Source organism: Oncorhynchus mykiss, chromosome 25 (genome assembly GCF_057628025.1).
Source record: "Oncorhynchus mykiss isolate SJ-2025 chromosome 25, ASM5762802v1, whole genome shotgun sequence".
Lineage (NCBI taxonomy): Eukaryota > Metazoa > Chordata > Actinopteri > Salmoniformes > Salmonidae > Oncorhynchus > Oncorhynchus mykiss.
Genome location: NC_143046.1, coordinates 19002608 through 19016852, shown reverse-complemented (window position 1 = coordinate 19016852; position 14245 = coordinate 19002608). Strand labels below are relative to the sequence as shown.

Sequence of the window (14245 nt, the reverse complement as noted above, 5' to 3'; positions counted from 1 at the left end):
GGCAGAATAGTTGAAACTGGAGCAGCAGCACAGTCAGGTGGACTGGGGACAGCAAGGAGTCATCATGTCAGGTATTCCTGGGGCATGGTCCTAGGGCTCAGGTCCTCCGAGAGAGAGAAAGAAAGAGAGAATTAGAGAGAGCATATGTGGGATGGCCAGTCCTCTTCTGGCTGTGCCGGGTGGAGATTATAACAGAACATGGCCAAGATGTTCAAATGTTCATAAATGATCAGCATGGTCGAATAATAATAAGGCAGAACAGTTGAAACTGGAGCAGCAGCACAGCCAGGTGGACTGGGGACAGCAAGGAGTCATCATGTCAGGTAGTCCTGGGGCATGGTCCTAGGGCTCAGGTCCTCCGAGAGAGAGAAAGAGAGAAGGAGAGAATTAGAGAACGCACACTTAGATTCACACAGGACACCGAATAGGACAGGAGAAGTACTCCAGATATAACAAACTGACCCTAGCCCCCCGACACATAAACTACTGCAGCATAAATACTGGAGGCTGAGACAGGAGGGGTCAGGAGACACTGTGGCCCACTCCGAGGACACCCCCGGACAGGGCCAAACAGGAAGGATATAACCCCACCCACTTTGCCAAAGCACAGCCCCCACACCACTAGAGGGATATCTTCAACCACCAACTTACCATCCTGAGACAAGGCTGAGTATAGCCCACAAAGACCTCCGCCACGGCACAACTTAAGGGGGGGGGGCGCCAACCCAGACAGGATGACCACATCAGTGACTCAACCCACTCAGGTGACGCACCTCCTCCAGGGACGGCATGAGAGAGCCCCAGTAAAGCCAGTGACTCAGCCCCTGTAATAGGGTTAGAGGCAGAGAATCCCAGTGGAAAGAGGGGAACCGGCCAGGCAGAGACAGCAAGGGTGGTTCGTTGCTCCAGAGCCTTTCCGTTCACCCTCCCACTCCTGGGCCAGACTACACTCAATCATATGACCCACTGAAGAGATGAGTCTTCAGTAGAGACTTAAAGGTTGAGACCGAGTTTGCGTCTCTGACATGGGTAGGCAGACCGTTCCATAAGAATGGAGCTCTATAGGAGAAAGCCCTGCCTCCAGCTGTTTGCTTAAAAATTCTAGGGACAATTAGGAGGCCTGCGTCTTGTGACCGTAGCGTACGTGTAGGTATGTACGGCAGGACCAAATCAGAGAGATAGATAGGAGCAAGCCCATGTAATGCTTTGTAGGTTAGCAGTAAAACCTTGAAATCAGCCCTTGCTTTGACAGGAAGCCAGTGTAGAGAGGCTAGCACTGGAGTAATATGATCAAATTTTTTGGTTCTAGTCAGGATTCTAGCAGCCGTATTTAGCACTAACTGAAGTTTATTTAGTGCTTTATCCGGGTAGCCGGAAAGTAGAGCATTGCAGTAGTCTAACCTGGAAGTGACAAAAGCATGGATTAATTTTTCTGCATCATTTTTGGACAGAAAGTTCCTGATTTTTGCAATGTTACGTAGATGGAAAAAAGCTGTCCTTGAAATGGTCTTGATATGTTCTTCAAAAGAGAGATCAGGGTCCAGAGTAACGCCGAGGTCCTTCACAGTTTTATTTGAGACGACTGTACAACCATTAAGATTAATTGTCAGATTCAACAGAAGATCTCTTTGTTTCTTGGGACCTAGAACAAGCATCTCTGTTTTGTCCGAGTTTAAAAGTAGAAAGTTTGCAGCCATCCACTTCCTTATGTCTGAAACACATTCTTCTAGCAAGGGCAATTTTGGGGCTTCACCATGTTTAATTGAAATGTACAGCTGTGTGTCATCTGCATAGCAGTGAAAGTTAACATTATGTTTTCGAATAACATCCCCAAGAGGTAAAATATATAGTGAAAACAATAGTGGTCCTAAAACGGAACCTTGAGGAACACCGAAATTTACAGTTGATTTGTCAGAGGACAGACCATTCACAGAGACAAACTGATATCTTTCCGACAGATAAGATCTAAACCAGGCCAGAACTTGTCCGTGTAGACCAATTTGGGTTTCCAATCTCTCCAAAAGAATGTGGTGATCGATGGTATCAAAAGCAGCACTAAGGTCTAGGAGCACGAGGACAGATGCAGAGCCTCGGTCCGATGCCATTAAAATGTAATTTACCACCTTCACAAGTGCCGTCTCAGTGCTATGATGGGGTCTAAAACCAGACTGAAGCATTTCGTATACATTGTTTGTCTTCAGGAAGGCAGTGAGTTGTTGCGCAACAGCCTTTTCTAAAATTTTTGAGAGGAATGGAAGATTCGATATAGGCCGATAGTTTTTTATATTTTCTGGGTCAAGGTTTGGCTTTTTCAAGAGAGGCTTTATTACTGCCACTTTTAGTGAGTTTGGTACACATCCGGTGGATAGAGAGCCGTTTATTATGTTCAACATAGTAGGGCCAAGCACAGGAAGCAGCTCTTTCAGTAGTTTAGTTGGAATAGGGTCCAGTATGCAGCTTGAAGGTTTAGAGGCCATGATTATTTTCATCATTGTGTCAAGAGATATAGTACTAAAACACTTGAGTGTCTCTCTTGATCCTAGGTCCTGGCAGAGTTGTGCAGACTCAGGACAACTGAGCTTTGAAGGAATACGCAGATTTAAGGAAGAGTCCGTAATTTGCTTTCTAATAATCATAATCTTTTCCTCAAAGAAGTTCATGAATTTATCACTGCTAAAGTGAAAGTCACCCTCTCTTGGGGAATGCTGCTTTTTAGTTAGCTTTGCGACAGTATCAAAAAGGAATTTCGGATTGTTCTTATTTTCCTCAATTAAGTTAGAAAAATAGGATGATCGAGCAGCAGTAAGGGCTCTTCGGTACTGCACAGTACTGTCTTTCCAAGCTAGTCGGAAGACTTCCAGTTTGGTGTGGCGCCATTTCCGTTCCAATTTTCTGGAAGCTTGCTTCAGAGCTCGGGTATTTTCTGTGTACCAGGGAGCTAGTTTCTTATGAGAAATGTTTTTAGTTTTTAGGGGTGCAACTGCATCTAGGGTATTGCGCAAGGTTAAGTTGAGTTCCTCAGTTAGGTGGTTAACTGATTTTTGTCCTCTGGCGTCCTTGGGTAGGCAGAAGGAGTCTGGAAGGACATCAAGGAATCTTTGTGTTGTCTGTGAATTTATAGCACGACTTTTGATGATCCTTGGTTGGGGTCTGAGCAGATTATTTGTTGCAATTGCAAACGTAATAAAATGGTGGTCCGATAGTCCAGGATTATGAGGAAAAACATTAAGATCCACAACATTTATTCCATGGGACAAAACTAGGTCCAGCGTATGACTGTGACAGTGAGTGGGTCCAGAGACATGTTGGACAAAACCCACTGAGTCGATGATGGCTCCGAAAGCCTTTTGGAGTGGGTCTGTGGACTTTTCCATGTGAATATTAAAGTCACCAAAGATTAGAATATTATCCGCTATGACTACAAGGTCCGATAGGAATTCAGGGAACTCAGTGAGGAACGCTGTATATGGCCCAGGAGGCCTGTAAACAGTAGCTATAAAAAGTGATTGAGTAGGCTGCATAGATTTCATGACTAGAAGCTCAAAAGACGAAAACGTCATTTTTTTTTTTGTAAATTGAAATTTGCTATCGTAAATGTTAGCAACACCTCCGCCTTTGCGGGATGCACGGGGGATATGGTCACTAGTGTAGCCAGGAGGTGAGGCCTCATTTAACACAGTAAATTCATCAGGCTTAAGCCATGTTTCAGTCAGGCCAATCACATCAAGATTATGATCAGTGATTAGTTCATTGACTATAATTGCCTTTGAAGTAAGGGATCTAACATTAAGTAGCCCTATTTTGAGATGTGAGGTATCATGATCTCTTTCAATAATGACAGGAATGGAGGTGGTCTTTATCCTAGTGAGATTGGTAAGGCGAACACCGCCATGTTTAGTTTTGCCCAACCTAGGTCGAGGCACAGACACGGTCTCAATGGTGATAGCTGAGCTGACTACACTGACTGTGCTAGTGGCAGACTCCACTATGCTGGCAGGCTGGCTAACAGCCTGCTGCCTGGCCTGCACCCTATTTCATTGTGGAGCTAGAGGAGTTAGAGCCCTGTCTATGTTGGTAGATAAAATGAGAGCACCCCTCCAGCTAGGATGGAGTCCGTCACTCCTCAGCAGGTCAGGCTTGGTCCTGTTTGTGGGCGAGTCCCAGAAAGAGGGCCAATTATCTACAAATTCTATCTTTTGGGAGGGGCAGAAAACAGTTTTCAACCAGCGATTGAGTTGTGAGACTCTGCTGTAGAGCTCATCACTCCCCCTAACTGGGAGGGGGCCAGAGACAATTACTCGATGCCGACACATCTTTCTAGCTGATTTACACGCAGAAGCTATGTTGCGCTTGGTGATCTCTGACTGTTTCATCCTAACATCGTTGGTGCCGACGTGGATAACAATATCTCTATACTCTCTACACTCGCCAGTTTTAGCTTTAGCCAGCACCATCTTCAGATTAGCCTTAACGTCGGTAGCCCTGCCCCCCGGTAAACAGTGTATGATCGCTGGATGATTCTCAAGTCTAATACTGCGGGTAATGGAGTCGCCAATGACTAGAGTTTTCAATTTGTCAGAGCTAATGGTGGGAAGCTTCGGCGTCTCAGACCCCGTAACGGGAGGAGTAGAGACCAGAGAAGACTCGGCCTCTGACTCCGACCCGCTGCTTAATGGGGAAAACCGGTTGAAAGTTTCTGTCGGCTGAATGAGCGACACCGGTTGAGCGTTCCTACAGCATTTCCTTCCAGAAACCGTGAGAAAGTTGTCCGGCTGCGGGGACTGTGCCAGGGGATTTATACTACTATCTGTACTTACTGGTGGCACAGACGCTGTGAAAAAGTTGAGTAGGAAAAAACAAAAATATAAACGGTAATTAAAAAGTAAAAACCGTAAATTTGTCAGGTAGCAAAACAGGTTGGCAACAAAACGCACAGCAACTCAAAAACAAGTCTGCAAGTCGTGACCGGAAATGACGTTGTGTTCATACTGTTTGAAGGAGCCACCCCCCCCCCCCCCCCCCCCCCCCCCGATCCCATTAGGAATTTCACGAACACATCTTGCTCAGCCACCTAGACGCTCAGTTCAGACCAGCATCTCATTACTGGCAGGTCAGACCACACAAAGAGAGGGAGAATGGGTTTAAAAGGGCATGTGTACATTCCAAAAGCTTTCCCATTTGCACTATGTCAATAAAGTTATTTGTGTGGAATACTCTGAAGTTGCCTCCATAGATATACAGTGGGGCAAAAAAGTATTTAGTCAGCCACCAATTGTGCAAGTTCTCCCACTTAAAAAGATGAGAGGCCTGTCATTTTCATCATAGGTAGCAGACTAAACACTTTTTTGCCCCACTGTACATATGTGTTACATATGCTATGGTTGCCTCATTCCATCTAATAGGGGAAGATATCAGTGGGTCAAAGAGTCAGTCATTCTCATACATGCCTGCATAGGAACAAAGTGCACAAAACAAACTCTCTTTCACTTGAGTCCAGGCTGAAGTGATGTTGTTTAATGGCCTCCTGACACGTTTCCTCTGCCCCTGTTTCAGGTTCTGATGGAGATGATCCTCAAAGAGCTGTGTCCAGAACTCAACGTGGAGACTGACCAGATCTGATGGGGCAAGGCCCATATGTACGTAAAACACAGGATAGTGTGGTTAATGTGGAGCAAGAACCCTAGGGCATCCTATTCCCTCCCTCAAAGGGCATAGGGTGCCATTAATATAGTGTACTACTTTTGACCAGAGGGCATAAAGTTGTGCACTATAGGGAATAGGGTGCCGTTTGGGGACGCAGCCTAACACACACACACTGAGTGAAGGACATGGAGGTGCACCTGGAGATCGACATGGCTTTAGTTTAGTCTTGGTTTTCAGAGGAGAGACACTCGTTGAAGGATTATGTATTATCTTTTGTTCAAACTAGATTTTTTTTTATTTTAACTCAACAGATAGATCATGAAGAGAAATGTAACATCAACACAGAGGTACTGTAATGTTCCAGCATGGTACAGTAAACAATGAGATTAAACTGAATGGATGATGTCTTTTCTGTTGTTCTGCGGTACTTTTATCTGAATCCATTTGATTATGTAGTGCTCAAACTAGGGAGACAAGCTTCTGTTCCTGTTACTACCTTACATTTCTTTGTTTTGTTCAGTAGCTGAAAATGACAAATCAGTCCCACTGCCAAGGTCTGTTGCAGAAAGCCAGGCTATTGATTGATTACTTTGTTATGGATCCAAAATGTGAATAGTTGTGAAATGATGAGTGTTGTGCTCATATAATGAAGAAACGAGCTGCATACCGACCTCAAATACATTCCCCACCAATGTTACATTATGTTCATTGTAGAACGGCTTCATTGTGCAATATGTCATGTAAAGTCATTGTGACAATTTTATTTGTGACTTATTGATAGATTTTATTTTTACCCAAAAATTGTTTAGAGCATTTATAAGCAATAAATTGCAAAAGAAAAATGTATGACTTGTTAACTATTTTTTTGTGTTATTTATCCACTTGTCAATGTAAGCTTCTCAGAATTGTATGAAATTGAAACCATCTGAATTTGGATGCTACAAATGTATATAAATTGTATCTGAATTCAAGGACCCCAAGTTCATGCAGAGTAGTACCGGTAACACCATTCTAATGTGTGGAGTCTGTAGTTATTAAACAGTTCTTACACTGGGCACACAATCACCATACTCCTATCCATACCAAACCCACACACTGAGCACAAAGCATTTAGCTCTGATATTTACTCAAGTAATCTCAAAGCAACAGAGGAGACTGCTATCTGGACTCCCTAACTAAGGTCATGATGGTGGATCTCTACATTCTGCTAAAGATGATGTCCCTCTGGAGGTCCTGGCACACTTCTGGGTTTAGCCGAGCAGCCTAGTCAAAGAGAATAGTTTCCAGTATGAGAATCAGAATAGAGGTAAAATCTTACTCGTCTTAATTGGCCTTCACTGATACTTATGTTGCTATTTCAGGCAAATGGGTCAAGCAGAATTTGATTTGATTTATTAGGATCCCCGTTAGCCGATGCCAATGGCGACAGCTAGTTTTACTGGGGTCTGACACACAACCAAAAAGACAGACATTGACATACATTTGAATGTGTGTGCCCACCTTAGTGAAGTATTGCCAGGCCTTCTCCTTGCTCTGAGGAACCCCCTTTCCCAGTTCCAGACATCGGGCGTAGTAGAAAAGAGCAATGGCCACGCCCTTAATTACGTATTCAGGCAGGCAGTCGGTGACCATGGCGATGGCAGCAATGTCATCGTAATTGGTAATCCTACATTTTCATTGTGGGAAGATGACTTCTTTGGCACACAAATAATACTTTTCTGAAATACGCTCAGTTGCCTGACATTTACATTGGAATATAGATTTTTCCATTGAGGTGTCACTCCGGAACATTACAGCCTACAATTTAATAATAGCTTCAATCATTTTCCTTGTGGAAATAGAGGGTAGTAAGGTTAGCCCTGGCCGCAGCATATCTTTTTTTAACCTTGACTTCTATCTAATAAACCATACATATTTATCACTGCTTTAGTGTTCTACAGATGGTTAGTGTCTTATGTATTTAACTGCCCTTTTTGGCAACACATTTACAATTCCAATAAACAAAAGGGCTGCCGTGGTATTTTGTGTCTCGTCTCTCATACCGACATGAACAACACAACCACGCTACACTGCTTCCAAGGACTCTTTGTCTTACTGCTGGTTGGAACAACTCTGATGGGACCGGCTCTCTATGGGGTATGTTACCAGCAACAGCATAATGAGTATGGTTCAAAGGGAAATCAAATTGCTGTTGGTTAGGATACTATTATATGTGTCAAAGGGAGATTGATTGAAAAAGAATATCACACTTAACTGTGTCATTATTGTGGTGGATTGACTTATACAAAGGTGGATAACCTGTGGACAGAACAGGGATTTTACTGTATGATATACCCTATGACAGTACCGTTTGGCAAGGGCTGCTGCTCTGGAGTAGAGCTTCCTGTGGTAGTAGTAGGCAGCCAGGTGGGCCTGGGCGTACACATTCCCCCGCTCAGCCGCTTCCTTCAGGCACTCAATGGCAGCCTTGGGGTCCTGCTGGATGCCCTGACCATACAAGTACATGATCCCCAGTGCACCCTGGGACTCCAGACTGCCATTGCCACAGGCCTCTGAGTGCCAGAAGAACGCCTGGAGCACAGGGCACACACATGCACACAGTGGGGAAACCGAGTTATAAAAGGGAATAGGTAAATAGAATCCTGAATTATTGATCAAGGTGAAACATCTCATGGGTACACACATCATACCCTTTTGAGGTCCTGTGTCTCAGGTCTAGAGTAGAACATACCCAGAGAACTCTGAGCTTTTACACAGGCTCTGGGGTTTCCCTCATCAGCAGCAAGGAGCCAGTAACTGGGTGAGAAAAACAACACAGCCACTGCCACAACAGTTCTCCATGAGTCAGCAAACATCTCAAACATTGTGCGTGTGCTTCTGCTGACCTTTCTGCTTCTGTATTGGATTGCTGGACCCCATAGCCCTCCAGGTAGGCTATGCCAATGTGATACAGAGCAGTGTATCTGATGGAGCCTGCCTCTGGGTTATTCCTCTGGACAACTCTCCTCATGTAGTCCACTGCCCTTGCCTGGAGAGGAGTACAACACACTGTAAAAACCCAGACCAACGCAACAAACAGGTTACATTGTGGAAGGCAACCCATCTGCCTAGGGAGACTACTCAACATGAGGTATGTTTGGTAGACTTACAGTAGTTTGTATTTATAACATGGTAGTAACACAGCCAGAAGAGGACTGGCCACCCCTCATAGCCTGGTTCCTCTCTAGGTTTCTTCCTAGGTTTTGGCCTTTCTAGGGAGTTTTTCCTAGCCACCGTGCTTCTACACCTGCATTGCTTTAGGCTGGGTTACAGCACTTTGATATATCAGCTGATGTACGAAGGGCTATATAAATACATTTGATTTGATTTGATAGTAGCAGGCGTGACAGTGAGCAGTTTTTAGAGATGCTCCATTGCGTTCTTCAGTTACCCATTATAATTTATTATGAGGTGGAAACCCAGCAAACCAAACAAGGAAGAATGCACAACACTATCAATACCGTGACTCACTTGATCCATAGCAGTGCCCAGGCCATCATAATACATGACAGCTAGCTGGAAGAGGGCTCTGGGATCGCTGTCCTTAAGGCCATCAAAGACTCTCTCTGCCTCCTCATAGCGCCCCTGGCCCAGCAGTGAAGTACAATCAGAAAACCAGGGCATCATCGCTCAAGATCAGTATACCTCACTGGTATTTCTGCACTACTGAAATGGCTCCTACATGGCTCCATTATATCAGAGGAAACCACATGCCTAGCTACATTTCTATGTCCAGTATATGGGCATATGATATATGAATGGGAGAGCTGTTACCTCATAATAGTACAGCTGTCCCAGCAGGAAAAGGGCCTGCTTGTCTCCCCCTTCTGCTCTACCCTTCAGCAGTCTCTCAGCCCTCTCCACCGGAGTGGCAAGGCTCTCTGAGGAGAACAAATCATGTGGTTCAACTGGCAGGTTGTGTGTTTCTGTGCACTATTTTTTACCAGGGCCCATTTTCCCAGACTGTTGTGGATCTGAGGCAAACAAACTGAATATTTTACAGAATAGAAGGAAACCAAAGATTGTGGGAAATGAACTTGTTCTTTATATTTGTTGAGTGATTTCACTTCTACTGTGGGTCGATTAAAGTTTGATCTACAAAGGTTAATATTTTCAATGGGTTTCCTTCACTTTAAAGTCACTCCCTAACTCACCTCAACAACAACAGCTGTGGTGCGTCATAACAGCTGATCTGAGCTCATGAAACGTCCCAGTTCTAAAGTGCCTGTCTGTTTTATCTTGTGCTGAATACCTTGGTGTGAAGTCGGTTTCCCTCCTTCATCTCGGTAGACATCCGTGATGGCATGAAACACCTTTTCTTGGCTGTGTTTCTTTGGAGCATCGATTTTATAACCCGACTTCATACCCTTGCCTCAGAGCCTGCAATACATCCCTATATTTTTACAATCTGTTTGCTAGGATACACCTACGCTTTAAAACATCAAATAAGAACCCACCTTGATTGTTTTTACTGACTTACCTTTCACGCAGTTTGTTCATTTTGTGTGCATGAAGTCTGCAGTGCGCTTTATGCTACGACACAATAGAATCTGTTACTAAGCAACTACTAAACAAATACTGTGACGCAAATACTGTGCGTTCAGTAAATCACACTACTCTATTGTTGTGTAGAGGTAGGCAACTAGTATGTGCTAACAGTAACAATAACAATTATCATTATCACAACACAACGTTTGATTAGGCCTGTTTGAATATTCGCCTATTGGATTATTAGAAAGGAATGATACTTTGAAAATTAATTTGAAAAATAAATTTCGTCCTATCAATAAACGTTGACAGAAAATAACTGATTGCCCATATTTTTGTTGTTGTTGCTGAAACTGTGTAAACCCTGGTGCATTTACAAATGATGTCTAGGCTATGTTGTAATTCCGTTTATGTTTAGTTGGAAACTCAACTATTTTTTGCAAGTGAGACAAAATAATTGCGAAATAATTGAGTCATTATATTACCAGGTGGTGGTGCAGTGTGCGAGTTACCATTGCAGTGGAGAATAATTCATAGTTAGAGTGTAGAGAGATACCCTCAACCCCACACTGATGTTTTAATATTGCCAAGTGAGAATGTAGATTATATTTTCCTTTTATTGACAAGTAAAAAGGCGTAGGCTACATGGCTAGATAGAATCCAAATAGTCTCCGCAAAGACGATAGCTACAACCCCTCCTCTCGCCCGCTTGTGCACAACGGACGCCAAGGTAACACAATGTACACAGATACAGGAACGAGAACAATTCATAATTTTCTAAACCAAGCTGCGGATCGAAGACCCGCGAATTAAAGGTAGATTTCTGTTTTAGAATAATACGGAATTTTAAAGTTCAGTTATTTATTAAATAGTATCTATTGATTGATTATTATAATGGAATTTCCAACGGTGTCATCCCATAACAGATAAACCTAGGATAATTCATCAAGGGTTGAGAATATAATCCATTATAACAATTGAAGAGAATAGAAATGGTCAACATTTACTTTACAGCGGTAGCTATTAAATTGAATAGTAATTGGTGGTTGGGCTCACTGTTATTCCCTAAAGATGCCCCCAGAAGGAGGGAAGTCAGATATGGAGAGGATTGGAGTCTTCAAGGAAATGGGATACATCTCCATTGGAGACAAATACACCCCTTTAATTCAGCGTAAGTACACCATGTCTAGATAATGACAGTGGACAAGGGATTTCAACTAGATGATATATATATTGCACACTATTGAAGTATATACAGACAAGTAAGGCAAGATGCGATAGTTGGATGTAATATTTATGGTAAAAAAATGTAACGTTAAATCCTATTCACCTACCATTTAAGGTCCCTGCAATGAGTCTGCTCAGAAGGGTAAACAAATACTGACTGGTGGGGCCACCAAGAAGAAGTCAGGGTTACAAGTGGGCTACTTTGACACTCACTTTAAGCGGGTCTTTGAAAAAGAAGCCCTCACAGACCCTGTGAGGCTCGCCCGGCAACACAGGAGTCAGCAGTCCAAGAAGAACGTAGGCAGCGCCTTCCTCCCCAGCAATGGAGAAAAGAAACCGTAAGCCATGAGATCATTTTTATTTTTCACAGACATGTGCTTAATGGCAGAGCACACATCTACTTGAGGTTTAGGCTTAACAAGACTTTAAAAGGCTGCATTAGAACAGATGGTGAATAGACGCCATCACCTTGTTTTGGTGATGATCTTGATTACATTAAGAGACTTAAACATTAAAACAAACAAAGAATTGATCTCCCTGACCAAAACAGACAATGTAATTTACATGAAATAGTTGAGGTTGACATGGTTACAGGCTTGAATCAGCGCATGAGAAGGATCTCCAGAACTCCGTTTCCACTCCGTCATGCAGTTTGTTCCCCAGCTGCATAATGCATTCTGTATTCCTTTACCATTCAGAGTCAGATTTTTTCTGCTTGGCCCTAATCAACTCAGAGACCAGGGCTGTGGCCCAAACGACACCTTATTCCCTATATAGCCCTATGGACCCTGGTCAAAGGTAGTGCTCTATATAGGTAATAGAGTTCCATTTGGAACACAGCCCAGGAACCAGGGACCAGTCACTCAGCCAGAGAGCTGAGACCATGGAAATTACTGCTGGCCCAATTAAATTAGACCTGAGCAAACTATACTGCATTTCTTAGACAGTTGCTCCACTTGCTCCAGTGGCATGCAGCGATTGATGCCAGAACTTACTCCCATTATTCAAGGTCAGGGGTTGGCAGCTACTACGGAACTCTGAGTGGTCCCATCCAGGCCATGAGTCCTATGAAGGTCCCCAGGAAGCCGTGCAAACCATCAGGCAAGAACATCCTCACCAACCCACCCAAGAGGGGAAGTGGATACAGGTTCAGTATGTCTGTAGATGATGGGATGTGTCCCAAATGGCACCCTATTTCCTATATAGTGCACTTTTTGAAATTAAGGGACCATTTGGGATGCAACCATGGTGTTGTTTCACTATACTTAACAGTACAGTATTCTGTTTTCATGCATGGATAGTGATGGAGCCTTTTGTCCCATAGCTATCCGAATGTCACCCTGTCCAAAGCTGTCCCTTACTCCTCAGACCCCTATGACAGAGCAAATGAGATGTTGAAGGTGAGAGGCCAGGAAAATAGTAGTGTTGAAACCACAGATATCTAAATGTAATTATATGGTTGAAACAGGGTCCAAGATAATCATTTATATCCAGAGGTGCATGTGTTCTCTAACTATACAAGTGAGTGTATGTTTTTCAGAAAGAGACAGTAAGCCATAAAGCTATGCTGAAAGGCGGTGCTTTCCACTTGAACCTCCACCCAAAGGAATGTTTCGACAACAACCCGTACAAACTGGACAAGCCTCTGCCACCTCTGAAGAGATTGGAGGAGAAGAAGAGATTTGTGGTTCCCTTCAAACCCAGCTCACCAAACAAAACAGTGAAAGTGCAGAGAGGATACAGACATCAGACCTTATGATTTATTATTACAAGTGTGTGTGTTATGAGGAGATTTTATGAGGAGGTTTTCTCTGTTTTAGATTGGCGGCATGAAAGCAGGTACATTTGACATTTACCCCTCTCACTCTGCTGACCCCTACATCACCCGGAGATCCAAATCTGTGACCGTGAATAAGGAAGGAAAGGTATTCCACCCATCTCCCGGACCAAAGAGCACCCCCGTGAGGAGCATCATCAGTGTTAATGTGAACAGGTGAGACTCCATCTCTTCCATCAATATCCTCTCAGACAGAATAATATTTTGAGGAAACTATATTTAACTGTTCGGGTCTTTGGTTTTTCAGGACAGTGCACTCTGCAAACTACACCATGAATATACCATCTGTTATGGCATACTGATGTGAAAACTTGCTATCTGAGGTTGTACTGAATTTATGTTGTTCAAATATCAATATATTTTTATAATCTTTCACATCGATATTTTAAGTTTTTGAAAAATCCAGAATAGCACTAAGAAATGTTGCTGTCCTGTTGCGTGAGTAAGCTGGAAGCCCCACCATGATGCCTGACCTGCACTGAATGATTGATGAGTCTCCATGGAAACTCCTATCAAGTAGACAACTGGCTCCTGTTGGAATTTATTGACGTATTAAAGAAATACTTTGACATTCGGATGAGCTTTTTGTTGACTGATTTAACTGATTTTATAGTGTAGTTTAATGCTGACTAGTTTAATGCTGACTATCTTGAACGTGGTAATAACAGAGGACATGACACAAACAAGATAATATGTTTGTCTTCTGTTTTTATTACCAATGGTAACATATTCAAAAAAAACTTTAAATCACAAGGCACAGTTGGTATTCACAAGGCATAACAAACATATTCCTTTTTAAAAAGATAAATGGTTGCGTTTTTGACGGTGATAAGCAAATTCACAATTGCATCATAATGTCCACAGATATTGATATGTTCAGTTCAGGGTGTTAAGTTGATGAACGCCACTGTAGTATGGCCTATCTATCCACAGTGCAGCTTGTATATATATATATATATATATATATATATATATATATATATATATATATATATATATATATATATATAT

The 14245-nt window shown here is 42.9% G+C and overlaps 3 protein-coding genes across 9 annotated transcripts in view; 2 read left to right on the top strand and 1 right to left on the bottom strand.

Annotated features, from left to right (window-relative positions):
- Positions 1 to 6485, top strand: part of snx25 (sorting nexin 25) — a 55268-nt gene extending 48783 nt beyond the window's left edge. The window contains exons 19-20 of one of the 2 annotated variants that reach the window (XM_090220341.1): positions 5554 to 5636; positions 5955 to 6485. In XM_090220341.1, coding sequence (XP_090076467.1) covers positions 5554 to 5619 — 66 coding nt within the window. In that variant the 3' untranslated portion in view covers positions 5620 to 5636; positions 5955 to 6485. Of the gene's footprint in view, positions 1 to 5553 lie in introns of both variants that reach the window. The other variant, XM_021583513.3, reaches the window with a different exon arrangement.
- On the bottom strand, positions 6402 to 10297 carry lrp2bp (LRP2 binding protein). 6 transcript variants are annotated; one of them, XM_021583515.3, is made up of 9 exons: positions 10163 to 10251; positions 9935 to 10062; positions 9457 to 9563; positions 9154 to 9267; positions 8529 to 8671; positions 8334 to 8439; positions 7991 to 8214; positions 7144 to 7309; positions 6402 to 6906 (listed from the first exon to the last, which is right to left on the bottom strand). In XM_021583515.3, the coding sequence occupies exons 2-9, from the start codon at positions 10044 to 10046 to the stop codon at positions 6841 to 6843; spliced, it is 1038 nt and encodes a 345-aa protein (XP_021439190.3). In that variant the 5' UTR covers positions 10047 to 10062; positions 10163 to 10251; the 3' UTR covers positions 6402 to 6840. The 6 variants fall into 6 exon arrangements, with proteins under 6 accessions (XP_021439190.3, XP_090076468.1, XP_090076471.1 ...); XM_090220342.1 differs by lacking the exon at positions 9154 to 9267; XM_021583514.3 differs by having other exon boundaries at positions 6869 to 7309.
- On the top strand, positions 10263 to 13808 carry cfap96 (cilia and flagella associated protein 96). Its single transcript, XM_021583510.3, has 8 exons — positions 10263 to 10985; positions 11242 to 11341; positions 11513 to 11735; positions 12407 to 12544; positions 12722 to 12797; positions 12938 to 13117; positions 13218 to 13390; positions 13482 to 13808. The coding sequence occupies exons 2-8, from the start codon at positions 11242 to 11244 to the stop codon at positions 13534 to 13536; spliced, it is 945 nt and encodes a 314-aa protein (XP_021439185.2). The 5' UTR covers positions 10263 to 10985; the 3' UTR covers positions 13537 to 13808.
- Positions 13809 to 14245: the final 437 nt, after the last annotated feature.